This window comes from Eumetopias jubatus, unplaced genomic scaffold, assembly GCF_037043125.1.
Source record: "Eumetopias jubatus isolate StellerSeaLion01/CBP00866 unplaced genomic scaffold, mEumJub1_p1.0 scaffold_9, whole genome shotgun sequence".
In the NCBI taxonomy this organism is placed as follows: domain Eukaryota; kingdom Metazoa; phylum Chordata; class Mammalia; order Carnivora; family Otariidae; genus Eumetopias; species Eumetopias jubatus.
The window spans coordinates 100,740,438-100,756,737 of NW_028274815.1; the positions used below are offsets into that span (position 1 = coordinate 100,740,438).

Consider the following 16,300-nt stretch of genomic DNA (forward strand, 5'->3'; position numbering starts at 1 on the left):
GTTGTAAGCATATCAATTGTTTACCCTCATGATCATATGGACGACCGAGAGATATGGTTTACTGCCACTGCCCAGCACGACAAGAGTATTATCCCACACATGGCTAACGTGGGAAGAGATCAAAATTGAAAATTCGGAGTACAGTTTTACTGAGTATGTATAGCTTATGCACCTTCATAATCTCAGAAAATTGTCAAACTGTTAAGTGAGGAACTATTTCCATTTTTTCTTCTAGAGGTCGAACACAAGGATTATACAAAGGTTTTATGAAACATCCATAAGCTAATGAAATGAAGCCTATGTCAGAGAAAAGAATCAATTATCTGTAATAAAACACAATTATGAACCTAAAAAGTGATTTTTTTAAATGAATCATAAAATAGGGGTTATGGTGTTAATGTTCACATTCTATTTCTAAGCAACCTCCCATTTTCCTATCTTAATATTTTAAGTTAGAAGTACATTAAAAAATCAATTCATTGTTTTCAATGAGAAACTTAATCAAGTAAAATTTTAAGAGATTACTAACCATAATTCTCATTGTCCAATGTTTTTCAAGCATGAGGTTCAACAGCTAAGCTGATCTTCTTATTTCTAATTTTATTTTATTATGTTATGTTAGTTACCATACAATACATCATTAGTTTTGGATGTAGTGATCCACGATTCATTGTTTTCATATAACACTCAGTGCTCCATGCAGTACATGCCCTCCTTAATACCCATCACTGGGCTAACCCATCTCCCTACCCCCATCCCCTCTAAAACCCTGTTTGTTTCTCAGAGTCCATATTCTCTCATGGTTGATTTCTCCCTCCTATTTCCCCCCCTTAATTTTTCCCTTCCTTCTCCTAATGTCCTCCATGCTATTCCTCACATTCCACAAATAAGTGAAACCATACGATAATTGACTTTCTCTGCTTGACTTATTTCACTTAGCATAATCTCCTCCAGTCCCATCCATGTTGATGTAAAAGTTGGGTATTCATCCTTTCTGATGGCTGAGTAATATTGTGGACCACATTTTCTTTATCCATTCATCTGTTGAAGGCCATCTTGGCTCTTTCCATAGTTTGGCTACTGTGGACATTGCTGCTGTGAATATTGGGGTGCGGGCCCTTCTTTACACTACATCTGTGTCTTTGGGGTAAATACCAAGGAGTGCAATTGCTGGGTCATAGGGTAGCTCTATTTTTAATTTTCTGAGGCACCTCCACACTGTTTTCCAAAGTGGCTGTACCAACTTGCATTCCCACCAACAGTGTAAAAGGGTTCCCCTTTCTCCACAACCTCTCCAACATTTGCTGTTTCTTGCCTTGTCAATTTTTGCCATTCTAACGGGTGTAAGGTGATATCTCAGTGTGGTTTTGATTTGAATTTCCCTGATGGCCAATGATGATGAACATTTTTTCATGTGTCTGTTAGCCATTTGTATGTGTTCTTTGGAGAAGTGTCTGTTCATGTCTTCTGCCCATTTTTTGACTTGATTATTTGTTTTTTGGGTGTTGAGTTTGAGAAGTTCTTTATAGATCTTGGATACTGGCCCTTTATCTGTAGTGTCATTTGCTAATATCTTCTCCCATTCTCTGGGTTGCCTCTTTGTTCCTTTGCTGTGCAGAAGCTTTTTATCTTGAGGAAGTCTCAAAAGTTCATTGTTGCTTTTGTTTCACTGGCCTTTGGAGATGTATCTTGAAAGAAGTTGCAGTGGCTGATGTCAAAGAGGTTATTGCCTATGTTCTCCTCTAGGATTTTGATGGATTCCTGTCTCACATTGAGGTCTTTCATCCATTTTGAGTTTATCTTTGTGTAAGGTGTTAGAGAATGGTTGAGTTTCATTCTTCTGCATGTTACTGTCCAATTTTCCCAGCAGCATTTATTGAAGAGACTGTCTTTTATCAATTGCGTATTTTTTCCTGCTTTGTCAAAGATTATTTGACCATAGAGTTGAGGGTCCAAATCTGGGCTCTCTATTCTGTTCCACTGGCCTATATGTCTGCTTTTGTGCCAGTACCATGCTGTCTTTCTGATCACTGCTTTGTAATATAGCTTGAAATTGGGCAACGTGATGCCTCCAGGTTTGTTTTTCTTTTTCAACATTTCCTTCGCGATTCGGGGTCTTTTCTGATTCCATACAGATTTTAGGATTGTTTGCTCCAGCACTTTGAAAAATGTCATTGGAATTTTGATCAGGATGGCATTGAAGGTATAGATTGCTCTGGGTAGATAGACATTTTAACAATATTTATTATTCTGATCCATGAGCACGAAATGTTTTTCCATCTTTTTGTGTCTTCTTCAATTTCTTTCATGAGTGTTCTGTAGTACCTAGAGTATAGATCCTTTACCTATTTGGTTAGGTTTATTCCGAGGTGTCTTATGGTTTTTGGTGCTATTGTAAATGGAATCATTTCTCTAATTTCTCTTTCTGCAGATGCACTGTTAGTGTATAAGAAAGGAACTGATTTCCGTGCATTGATTTTGTATCCTGCCACATTACTGAATTGCTGTATGAGTTCTAGTAATTTGGGGGTGGAGTATTTTGGGTTTTCCACATAAAGTATCATGTCATCTGAGAAAACAGGGGGTTTGACTTCTTCTTTGCCAATTTGAATACATTTTATTTCTTTTTGTTTTCTCATTGTTGTGGCTAGGACTTCTACTACTATGTTGAACAAAAGTGGCAAGAGTGGGCATCCTTGGTGTGTTCCTGATCTTAAGGGAAAGGCTCTCAGCTTTTCCCCATTGAGGATGATATTTGCTGTGGGTTTTTCATAGATGGATTTTATGAACTTGAGGAATGTTCCCTCTCTCCCAATACTCTGAAGAGTTTTAATCAGGAAAGGATGCTATATTTTGTCAAATGCTTTCCCTGCATCAATTGAGAGGACCACATGGTTCTTCTATCTCCTTTTATTAATGTGTTCTATCACATTAATTGATTTGCAAATGTTGAAGCACTCTTGCATCCCAGGGATAAATCCCACTTGGTCGTGGTGGATGATCCTTTTAATGTATTGTTGGATCCTATTAGCTAGGATTTTGTTGAGGATTTTGGAATCCATATTCATCAGGGATATCTGTCTGAAATTCTCCTTTTTCATGGGATCTTTGCTTGGTTTGGGGATTAAGGTAAAGCTGGCCTCATAGAATGAGTCTGGAAGCTTTCCCTCTGTTTCTATTTTTTTGAAACAGCTTCAGGAGAATAGGTATTATTTCTTCTTTGAATGTTTGATAGAATTCCCCAGGGAATCCATCAAGCCCTGGACTCTTGTTTTTTGGGAGGTTTTTGATCACTGCTTCAATCTCGTTATGGTTATGGGATATTCAGGTTGTCAATTTCTTCCTGTTTCAGTCTTGGCAGTTTATAGGTTTCCAGGAAGGCATCCATTTCATCCAGGTTGCTCAGCTTATGGGCACATAGTTGTTGATAATAATTTCTAATAATAGTTTCTATTTCAAAGGTGTTAGTTGTGATCTCTCCCCTTTCATTCACAAATTTATAAATTTGGGTCCTTTCTTTTTTCCTTTGGATATGTCTGGGCAGTGGATTATTGATGTATTAATTCTTTCAAAGAACCAGCTTCTAGTCTCGTTGATCTGATCTACTGTGTTTCTGGTTTCTAATTCATTGATCCCTGCTTTAATCTTAATTATTTCTCTTCTAATGTGTGGCTTAGGCATCATTTTTGCTTTTTCTCTAGTTCTTTAAGGTGCAGAGTTAGATAGTGAATTCGGGATTTTGCCATTTCTTTGAGTGAGGCTTGGATGGCTATGTATTTCCCCCTTAGGACCACCTTTGCAGTACCCCATAGGTTTTGGACTGATGTGTTTTCGTTCTCATTGGTTTCCACGAATTGTTTAAGTTTTTCCTTAATTTCCTGGTTGACTCAAGCATTCTTGAGCAGAGTGGTCTTTAGCTTCCAAGTGTTTGAATTTCTGTCAATTTTTTTCTTGTGATTGAGTTCCAGTTTTAAAGCATTATGGTCTGAGAATATGCAGGGGCTAATCTCAATCTTTTAGTATCAGATGAGACTTGATTTGTGACCCAGTATGTGGTCTATTCTGGAGAAAGTTCCATGTGTGCTCGAGAAGAATGAGTATTCTGTTGTTTTAGGGTGGAATGTTCTGTATATATCTATGAGGTCCACCTGGTCCAGTGTGTCATTCAAAGCTCTTGTTTCTTTGTTGATTTTCTGCTTAGATGATCTGTCTATTGCTGAGAGTGGAGTATTGAGGTCTTCTACAATTATTGTATTGTTATCAATATGACTCTTTATTTTGGTTAACAGTTGGCTTATGTAGTTGGCTGCTCCCATGTTGGGGGCGTAGATATTTACAACTGTTAGATCTTCTTGTTGGATAGACCCTTTAAGAATGATATAGGGTCCTGGGGCACCTGTGTGGCTCAGCCGGTTGGGCGTCTACCTTTGGCTTAGGTCATGATCCCGGGGTCCTGGGATTGAGCCCCGCATCAGGCTCCCTGCTCAGCAGGGAGCCTGCTTCTCCTCTCCCTCTCCCTGCTGCTCTGCTTAGTTGTGCTCTATCAAATAAATAAAATCTTTAAAAAAAAAAAAAGAATGATATAGGGTCCTTCGGGTTCTCTAACTACAGTCTTTAGTTTAAAATCTAATTTGTCTGATATAAGAATTGCTACCCCAGCTTTCTTTTGAGGTCCACTGGCATGGAAGATGGATCTCCATTCCTTCACTTTCAGTCTGGATGTATCTTAGGTTCAAAATGAGTCTCTTGTAGACAGCATATGGATGGGTCCTGTCTTTTTATCCAATCTGCAACCCTATGCTGTTTTATGGGAGCATTTAGGCCGATCACATTGAGAGTGATTATTGAAAGATATGAATTTATTGTCATCATGTTGCCTGTGAAGACCTTGTTTTTATAGATTGTCCCTGTAAATTTCTTTTCTATATCACTCTTGGGGTCTTTCTCCTTTTATAGAACCCCCCCTTAATATTTCTTGCAGGGCCGGCTTAGTTGTCACATATTCTTTCAGTTTCTGCCGGTCGTGGAAGCTCTGCACCTCTCCATCCATTCTAAATGACAGCCTTACCAGATAAAGTATTCTTGGTTGCATGTTCTTCTCGTTTACTACCCTGAATATGTCTTGCCAGGCCTTTCTGGCTTGCCAGGTCTCTGTGGATAGGTCTGATGTTATTCTGATGTTCCTCCCTCTGTATGTAAGGAATCTCTTGCCCCTAACTGCCCTTAGGATGGTTTCCTTGGCTCTAAGATTTGCAAGTTTTACTATTACATGCCGGGGTGTTGGCCTGTTTTCCTTGATCTTGGGAGGGGTCCTCTCTGCCTCTAGGACACGAATGCTTATTTCATTTCCCAGATTAGGGAAGTTCTCAGCTACAATTTGCTAAATATATCTTCTAGTCCTCTCTCTCTCTCCACCCCCTCAGGGATTTCAATAATTCTGACATTGGAATGATTCATGGTGTCAACTTATTTTTCTGATTCTATTTTCATGTATTCTGAGTTGTTTTTCCCTGGCCTCCTCTTTTCCCTTTTTATCTATTATTTGGTCTCTAGTTCACTAATTCGTTCTTCTGCCTCATTTACCCTAGCTGTTAGATTATCTAGATTAGATTGGATCTCACTGATAGCATTTTTAAGTTCTGCCAATTCAGCTTTCATTTCTGCCCTTAGAGACTCTATGTTGCCATTAATTGATTTCTCCATTCTAGCTATTGTCTTCACAATTGCTAGCCTGAATTCCATCTCTGACATCTTGGTTATATCTGAATCCATTTGTAAATCTGTGGCATAAGTCATAGTCTCTGAGTCTTGCCTATTTTGGGGGTTCCTCCTCCTAGTCATTCTTTTGAGAGGTGGTTGAGGGAGTGTATAGAGTCCAAATTATTGACCACAACCCAAGCAAGATGCATCTGTCTTCTAGGGACCTTAGGGTTGCTGGCCTCTTATTTTCCTAGCCTGTCTTCTGGGGGAGGGGCCTGCCATGCTGTTACTCCAGCAACCCTGTTTGGGCAGAGTTGCCCTGCCCCCTGTGGTGGGGGATGGGCTCATTGAAAACTGATTTTTAGGGGCTTTTGTTCTGTTCTGGCGGCTTTCCACGTCTCTTCCAAGAGTCAGAGCAGAAGAGACTGTTTCCAACCCTCTTCCTCAGAGTGGAGAGATCGCAGTCTGTTCTTCAGTGAGCTCTCCAGGCCATGCTATCTCTGTTTCCGTCTGTGCTGCTATAAACTGCAGCATCCTGGGTTCTGCGCCCCTCAGCAGTGCTCCCAGTCCTCACTTCCAGGTCGGAGCACGTCTCTGCCCTTTATACTTCTAAAAGAACCAGCCGCCCCCAGTTCCCACACGCGACCTGCCGCTCTGGGTTTCCTTCTGGGTGGCTGCCCTAAACTCCTTTCCCTGACTCTACTGGTCTGGGAGTCTGTGCCCAGTCCCCAGTGCGGGAGGATATTCCTCACCGGTGATGTAGGATCCCCACAGCCAGTCTCCCTCCCCCTGCTGTTTGTCCTCCGATATCTGCCTGTGGAATCATGGCTCCCTGCTTCCTACCTCCAAACCAACTGCCTGTGATATTCTGTTTGTAGAGATCCAGATCTATCTTCTTACATCTCAGGCTGATTTCGTGGGTGTTCAGAGTCGTCTGGTAGATATCCAGCTCAATGCTGCGAACTGGTTCGAATAAGGTCCCCTACTCCGCCATCATCTTTCCCCTCCTCTAAGCCAAGCTTCTTAAAAACTTTTCCTGGGGTGTGTCCTTTAGCCTATTTCTAAATGAATGTCAAATCTCATTAACTGGCACATCAGCACTTTAAAATTTTGTCAATGAATCTGACCAAGAAAAATCAATAATGAAAATACTATTTCTGATTGTAAGATACAACTGGTAAAATACCTGAAATGTGACAAAACATGAACGAAAGACAAGAGCCTTTCTTTCCATGTAATCCATGGAATGCAATTTTTTTGTATTTCATTTCTACATCTACACAAATAAATATTGTTCTCTTTATCCTCTAGAATTCAAAGCATATAATCATAGTATTTAAAGAAAATTATGAGATCCTGGTTATATAAACTTTTTATAAATAAAAGTAAATGCAATGCTTAAAATAATTGCTGCATAAATATGAATATAATCTTCTGGTTGTCTGTTATAAGCATTTTTTAAAGTTTTATTTCTTTCATTTAGAGATCACCTAAAGATAAAGAAATTATCTTTCCAGAGCATCGTAGTCAAAACTGAAATAGCTAAACATGTTAAGAATCCAAAATAAGAATAATATCTCAAAACTAAAATAAAGTATCTACTATACAGAGGCTGCCAGAGCTGTAAAGATAAGTAAAAAGTCTCTGTTCTCCAGAAGTTTATTCCCTAATTGGAAAATGTATCCTTCCAGGTTCTATCAGCTATGGCTGGAATAAGAAGAGGCATTTTATCCACATAGGGCTGCCCCTTTGACACAGTTTTTAGATGGTGCAGTTTTGCTTAGAAAGGGGAGTAGGTACGTAGTCAATATGAAGAACTTTAAAATTTAGTTTTAGAATAAAGGCATCATGTTGATCAAAGTTAGAGGTGACATAAATAAAGCATGCCTTTGGAATGGTCATTACAATAGGGAAGTTCAAGCACAGACATGACCTGGACTTCACACTCCTCTCCTTCCTCCACCAGGAAGCATCTGGGAGGCTTAATGACAAATGGCAGACAGGATTAGGGCAACCACGGCTGGGTCAAACTTCTAAGAATAGAACTAGACAAGCTCATGTGGAATGAGGAAATCATATACTTGAAATCCAACTGGTGTGGGCAGCTGCAGAGCTGGTCCCTAGACTGAGGTGCAGGTGAGGTAATCAGAGGAGAAGACATGGCAGGGAGGAGCCTGTGTTGGGGATGACCCCCTTTGCCCAGGTTGTTCCAGTGGAGGTTTGCTGCCACCACCACTAGCACCAGAGTTCCTTTCTTCAGTTCTAACACTGTTGGCCCCATTTTAAGTGGCATGCCTGGATGGTCAGAGGAAATTGTTTAACCAAGGTCCAGCTACTATGACTGAATAACAGTAAGGGGTATAACTGAAGTACAGCAGGGTATCTATATGATATCTAAATCACACAGTAGGATATACAACTGAGTGGGTCATTTCCTTCTTCTCCTGGTAAATGATATTTATCCTCCAAGTGTCACCTCTTCTGGAAAGGCTTCCCTAACCACTCCAAGATGTTGATTTCATCTTTTCTGCTTCATTTTCCCTGTATTAAGAAACTTTCTAGTTCTTAAGATACTAACGGGTAAATAAAAATTTATGCTACTAACCGCACCTATTTATAAGAATCTTTGCTACCTCCAGGTCAAAACAAGAATATAAAGAGGTAATCAGACATGTTATTGACTGAGAAAGAGGACAAAAAAAAAAAAAAAAAGGAAAGAAAAAAGGGAGGAGATGAGGAAGGAAAAGAAAGAGAGGGAAGAAGGGAGGGAGAGAGGACAAAGGTAGACTGGTTTAGTACATAGCTGAATGTTGGCAGACCTGGCCTGGCTCCTGGCCCCTACATCCTCCTTCCCCTCTCCTTCTTCACTTCTTGGTCTCCTGATCTCTAGCAGGCTTAACCTCCTGTGATGTCTAGGATCAATTCTAGGATCAAATCTTGACTGAGGCAGTCAAGATTTAAGCCTGTTTGCTATGGTTTAGCATCATGTTCCTTCCTGTAGCTCTGCTCCTTCTGGGTCCCTGCTGACCAACAAGGCCAGGGTTCCTGAATTTCTCTTGCCATGCTGCTTTCTCTCATGACTGAGACCATTACTATTCTCCAGGCCCATGGCTGAGACCCCTCCACCTACTGAGCATAGGCCAGCTAGCTAACTCACTGCTGCACATGCTTGATGGCCTCTCCTCGGGGGCAACCCCAACAACCTACCTGCTTTCACTGGTCTTAGTCATTCACTGCTGACCATTATCCTAGATTCCTCCCAGCATGCCCAAGGCCTGGCCAGATCTCAAGGTTCAACAAGAGTGAAAACACAGAATCTCCGTGGGGAGTGATATATGCCAGGGGAAATCCCTTCGGTGCATAGAAAGACGGTGAGAAGGCATTCTACTTTGCTTGTGAATGTTTGCAAAGTAATTTATGAAAATACACCCACTTAAACACACTCAAAAAGCTCTTTAAATATGTTGTTTTTCATGTTAGGAATTCTTGGTAACAAATCGGATTTTTCATGAAAAGAGTATTTTTCAGGATATCTGTTCTGCTTTTTAAAGAAAGAACCTGGAAAATTCTATCAGTGAAATAGGAACCATGATGAGTCACAGGGAAAGGGCTGTGTTTATTGCCAAATCAATAATTAATACTGACACACGGTAGTTACTGAACTAGTATTTGTTGAATGAATGAATGAATGAATGAATGAATGAATATGTGCACATCTGTGTGTTTGTATGTAGAAAAAGGTGATAGGTGGGTGAAGAAACACTGATGACATATCACTAAATAATTTTATGATTTTAGGGCTTTTGAAGCATGCATTTTGACACCTCACACAAACTGCATGAACATATAAATGGCCATTAATAACAAAAAGCATTAGGAATTCTCTCTGCAAGTAGTACTGTCCAAACAAGAAATAAGAGACTTCAGAGGAGCAGTCTGTAACCCAGGCCAGTGAACCTTGTTAATCTAAGGGGCACAAAGAGAGCAAGAAGCCTTAGGAAATAGCAAAGGTGATATAATATATTCTATGTTCTCATTCTAGAAAAATGGCTTTCCCACACATTCCATCTGGGACTGAGTGTTTCTTTAATGGTAGTTGCTTACACTTAGAGTTTCTAAGATTCACCTGCCACAGAGTCACCTCAAGATAAGCTAGAAAATTATAGTATTACACAAATATATGTGTGTGTGTGTGTGATTAAAACAGCAGTCCCACTAAGTTATGTGTATAAAACCCAACCTTAAAACGCCACCCTGTCAGGAAATGTCACTTTAAAAGTCTAACGTTATGCCTCAGGTTTCAGCACTCAGAAGCTTTGACAGACCAGAAAAGGAAGCAAATCCCATAAGTTATGTCCTATTTGGTTTCTATCAGCAGGTACTGGTCTTATGTTAATTACTGTGACAATCTGAGAGGGAAAAAACATTATCTAAAGTAAGAGATAAAATTTCGTTCTCATCTATTTAATGTAATGATCTAAAAGGAATAGAGGAACTAGCTCTTTAATTCTGATTTTTCTTTCTAATTCTGCTTCTTCACATAATTTGAGGCTGAATGCAAAGATTGGGGTTTTTTTCATTATATATTCCAAAAGTACCTCACAAGACTTTGTGCATGTAAAACATTCTTATTACAGATGAGTGAACAGGTATTTAAAATGCAATGTATTCTAAGACTGAACCTTAAATACACAAAAAAGGTACATGAATCTGGGCAGCAATCCAAAGCAATCCAAATACTATAAGACAGTGCCATTGTATGTATGTTCAAATTATCAATTGAGCTTGAGACTTGTGAAAATAAGCCAAGGAAAACATCATCCATTTCTCAGATGCATGCTTCCCTGTCTTCTCATTCATTTTTCCTGGTGTAAACAGTTACCTATCTGTGCACAGAAATCGTTAATTCTGAAGAGCAAACACATATTAAAAACGATAGAGCAAAGACAAAGAAGAACAAAGACAGAGTCAAGAACCCTGTCTTCTCATTCAACATTTCCCCTTTATAAGCTGTATAGCATTGAAGAAGTCACCAAATCCCCCAAAGTCTCATTTTTCTCACCATTAATTTAATAATAACAACAATTATAATAACAACAACAACAGCCCTGATCTCATTTGAACGCTGTGGCAGAGATAGTTGCTTTGTATTTACCACACCATTTCCTCTTCCTGGAAACTCTGGAAGATGCCATTCTTCCCAGCCTTCCTTGTAGTTAGGTTGGGGGATCATCTGCCTGAATTCTAACCAATGAAATATGAACAGAAGTGATATAAGCCATTCCCAAACTAGTCTGTCAATAACATTTCACAAAATCCTCCAGCTCTCCCCTTCCACTCTTCGAAGCTACACCTCACACAGTGTAGCTACAAGATCAGAAAGTGGCCTGAGTTTCTGTACTGCCACCTATAGGAGAGCATAGTGAGGAGAGCCAACAATCCCATTCAGGAAATAAAACTCATTTTATAAAGCCACTAAGATTTTGAGGCTTATTGGCTACCACACATAATATAGCCTTTTCTTACTAATAAAATGACCAAATTAGCAAATAAAACTTACTTGGTTTATATGTCAATGTGCCAAAAAGCCAGCTATACAGGGTAGTATCGGTAGCAATGATAGAAAGCTTATAAAAAATTATTACAAATTCTAAGGTTTTATTTTGACATTATAGGTAATGTAGAGGCTTCCTGTAAAGTAGAATCCAGTCACCACAGATCAGCCACATACTTATGTAAGAAATTAGTATTTGTCTCTGCCTTTAACATATCCAGGAAATAAAGACAGAGATGATCCATTTTACCAAGCATTTCACCTGAAGTGATTAGGTAGTTGTGACCCCAACACCTGTGTTCATTATAATGAATGCAGTCGGTGGCACTAAATTCCTAGAAAGAGTGACCTCTAGCCCAAAGATAAAAATTCACACCAATGGGAACAGATTCTCTCACTTTCAAATTAGAACAGAGAGGATGATTGTGACGGGTTTTTTTTTTTATCTCCTTTTAGGAAACATTTCTTCTCGGTTTATAAGCACTCAGAAAAGGACAACAAAATGTGAAGATTTTACAGATAATGCAATTTTATATACACTGATTTTGTCTAAATTTCAAGTACTACTTACATACAATTGGGGGGAAGCCTTCCTGAGGGCCTGAAGAAACAGTACTTAAGATAGCATTATTATTTTTTCTGCAGCGTCAGATTTTCTTGATCAAATTGTTTAGTCAATCAAAGAATTATTCCTTTTAGAAGATTTTGAAGGGATATTAATTCAAGTCAATAAAGGAATCCTCGATTAAATCCAAGAGAATTACATTGATTCAATTGTCACTTATTGGATGATTATTGTTATTTTACAAATATCACTGAAAGGATTAAAAAGATTTGTCATAGAATCAGAAGACCAAAATTCCATTCAGAGAGGGATAAAATATTCCTTAAATTTTTAAATATAGCTTTCCAAAAATCAGACACGTACTTTACAGCAATCTTGACATCTCTAGAAGTACATAAATAAATTTAAACCCATCAATGACCTACTTTAAAGAAATAAATTACAGCCATCTTAAATACTTGTAATTTATCTTTATGATGATGTCAAGTCACTAATTTTAGAATTCAGAAATTAGAAATTGTGGCAAAAACTGCATTTTAGCAAAATCAACTATCTAGAGTAAGACAGCAAAGTATATACTTCAGGTAAACAGAAACCTGAATTTGCCTACTCCTGAATTTCTTGACACTGCTAAAAATTCATGATATATCTTCTCACACAAGTTACAAGAACCATAAGGAACTTCAGGCCAAACACTAGAGTTAGTTCTATACGCATCAACTGTGTTTCCATATATTAAAACAAAGCAGCTTGGCAAGGCTTTCTGAACAGTAGCCTGCCTTACCATTACGGCAGGGACTACTCATTGCCTACCAAAACATCCACTCTCCTCTTCCTTCTTAGAGAACAGAATACTAATTCCAGCAATTCCATTTTTAGGTATTTATCTGAAGAAAATGAAAATGCTAACTCAAAAAAACAAGCACCCCTATGTTCATCACAGCATTATTTACAATAGCCAAGATATGGGAGCAACCTAAATATCCAGAGACAGATGAATGGATTAAAATATAGGAGATCATGTCTGTGTATATATATATATATATACATATATATATCACACACACACACACACACACACACACACACACACACACACACACACACACATGCAATAGTACCCATCCATAAAAAAGAATGAAATCTTGCCATTTGCAATAACACGGATGGACCTAGAAGGTAGTATGCTAAGTAAAGTAAGTCAGACAAAGACAAATACCATATGATTTCACTCATATGTGGAATCTAGAAAACAAAATATCATTAAAAATAAAATAAAAAACAAAACAGGTAAGCAAGCAAAACAAAATAGAAACAGACTCATAGATACAGAGAACAAACAGATGGTTGCCAGAGGGTAGGAGGGTAAGGGGATGGATGAAATAGGTAAAAGAAATTAAGAGGTACAATCTTCCAATTATAAAATAAATAACACACAGGGATGTAATGTACAGCTTGGGAAATAGAGTCAATAATACTGTAACAACTTTGTAGGGTGACAGATGATAACTACACTTATTATAGTGACCATTTCATAATGCATGTAAATATTGAATTGTTATGTTGTACACCTGAAACTAATACAACACTGTACATCAACTGTTCTTCTATAAGAAAAGAACAATTGGGAAGGGAAGGCAATGGGGAAAGAAAGGAAGAAAGGAGGAAAGAAAGAGTCTCACTCTCTCCGGTAGTGAGGTCTAAATAACCTGCAGAATCTTCTCCTGACCCTTCTCTTGGTTCCTACTAAAAGAAAAGTTTCTTAAATATGTCACTCCACTTGTCACTCCTTCCTCTAATAGAGATGACCTAACACCCATCTGCTATATGCCAGAAGTACCAAGTTCTTCCCCTTTCTCCCATGTGTCCATTCAAGACAAGCATTTGTTTGTATTTTTTTTCCTTAAAATTCTGTTTGTGATTATCTAAGCTTGGTTGAAACAAAAGACATAAACTTGGCACATGTCAACTTGTGTATGTGAGATTTTCCTCTATTAAAATATATTGTTGTTTTTATTCCTTTTGTAAAGCAGCTAAGATCACCATGTTTTAAACAGAAAGGTATCATGGATAATAAATAATCAGTATTAGTTAAATACAACCTGGCCAGAATAAAAAAAGAAAAGAAAATATAACATTAAGGACTTTTTCATGAGCATATTGCTTCCTGGAATGAAATTATATATATCCATGAATGACCCTTTGATAAGTTTAAGGATAATGTAGAATTTCAGAAAAAGCTGCTTAAAGAAAATGACTCATCTTTTAGGGGCCACCTTTTTTATTTTTTGCCATCTTTCTTACTCCTCCTGACCCCCATGTCTACAATGGCCAGAGCCATTTATTTACTCCAGTTACTACCGTGGACCCTGAGTTCCATGTAGTAGGAAAAAAGAGCAGAAACGTAAGAGCTTGAATGCTTGATGACACCATGCAATTACCATACAACCAATCTAGTTTACATCTAGACTACTTGTACATGAGACAGATTTATCCTATTTAACAGGATTCATCAAATTTGTTAAAATACCAATATGTTTTGTAAGAAAATCAGCACTATGGGCAATTTATTTTAATAATGTTTTCTTGACAAGAGAGACCTAGAAATAAAAATTTACTGGAAACCCAACTCCCAAGGAAAATTTTCCCTTCTCATTTCCCAAAAATACAATGAGAAATCCTGTCAATTTATATTTTCTAAAGTAATTAAGGGAAGAAGACAAGAAATACTCTGCCATAGAATGTCTGATAAATGATAATATGAAGAGCACTTTCTAGATTAAACTGTTTTTTCTATTATTTCTATTTCCACGATTCTGTTTTCTAAAAATCTATTGATTCCTATATAGGAACAATGATTAAGATTTTAGTTTCCAAATAAAATTTATCCAGTAACCTCCTGATGATGCCCAGGGAATTTTTTGAAAGCCTAAAGCTCTGTGCAATCATATTTACTTCAACTATGTACATGAAAAGAGGGAGCAAATGGGAAAAAAAGAGAAAAAGAAGATGAGAGAAAACAAACTTATTTATGTCCATCTGGGTCTTAAATGAAAAGCACCCTATTCTACTGTATAGTTTTCCCCCCTACTATAGTATATATAGATGGACCAGGGAAGCTTTTATCTTTCAACATCTCCAAGATTTTAGTATCAAAAAATATTCCCAGTACAGGAATTTCCCTCTTCTTCATCTCAATTTGATCTCATTCATTCTCCTCTAAACAAGCTAAAAGAAAAAGCAATGTGCCAATACTAGTATCTTTTTTATTTTTCACAGTAAGTGGCCGATATATCAAGCTCTCATGCTACAAAGCGATAGCTTTTTTTTAAGTCATTATGATGGAAAAAGAAAAAAACCTAAATCCACAAGTCTCCAAATGTACTGTTTTAGAATTTATATTAAAAGTGACTCCATCATCTACTATATGTGTGTTTGTCTCAATAACTTAGAGCTGTTACAGCTTATGCCAAAGGTAGAAATACAAAGTTTGAGGAGAAGAGAAACAGTATTCCACGTATCTTGAAGTTTTTTTAAAATAACATTTAGGCAAACCAATGTATTTATTTTATTATAAATTACTTTCTAGAAGATTATCACTTTTGTGGTTAATAATTATATCTAAATTAATTTTCTTTAAAGTATCACAGAACTTAATATCTTGTGGTTGGTGTGGTAAAAAATATATTTTAAAATAAGTGATGTTCAGGACTTACCACCTCCTCCTCCAAGAAGACTGGCATTTGCTGTTTAAAACAAAACAAACAAAAAACATTAAATAATACATAAAAACTATAATATGCCAGACAGTTTAAGAAAAAGCCGGTGGTGATCATGTCTCTTATAAATACACACAGACTCATACTATGTACTTTCATATAAGGATAGCTTTTATTACTTTTTTATGATGGTATGAAAATTAAAATAATTCACTATCTCTTTTTTCTCTTCAAATGACTCTTTTTATATGTATTCCCTTCTAATAAAATGAAGTACATATTGTGATTCTTTTATTTTCTGTTCTGTATCTAAATTAATCTTCTGTCCTCTGTTTTATCAAGTAGAGCTAGAATAATGTTATTTAGGCAATTCAATGATTTCAAAGGACAATGTAACATAAAAGAATAATAATAATTTTAATAAAACATCATAAAATAAAGCTATCCTAAGACATTGTGCATAAGAACCCTTAACCAGTAACAGATTTATTACTTTTAGCATTAACTTTTTATTTGAGGAAAATAAAAGCATTTTTGTAAAACAATGTTGTGCCATTTCTTATATAGTTTCCATTATCTTAGCACACATATTTATAGAAACCAAATAATAAGCAAAGTATAAGATAATGCCATTTGAATTTCTTTCAAGAGGTCAAATTTTCATAAAGTTCCATTGCAGGTTTCTGCTGAAGTAGTAAACAACTTTATGCCTTCTCTAATCATTTTAACGGCCAGAAAACAGAAGTTAATATATGCTGCACT

General features: G+C 37.3%; 1 protein-coding gene across 2 annotated transcripts in view; it reads right to left on the reverse strand.

The window, feature by feature from the left end:
* MACROD2 (mono-ADP ribosylhydrolase 2) overlaps positions 1-16,300 on the reverse strand; it is a 2,087,069-nt gene that overhangs the window by 1,579,258 nt on the left and 491,511 nt on the right. For both annotated transcript variants that reach the window (XM_088026245.1, XM_088026244.1), the window contains exon 4: positions 15,536-15,565. In XM_088026245.1, coding sequence (XP_087882371.1) covers positions 15,536-15,565 — 30 coding nt within the window. The remainder of the gene's footprint in view (positions 1-15,535; positions 15,566-16,300) is intronic.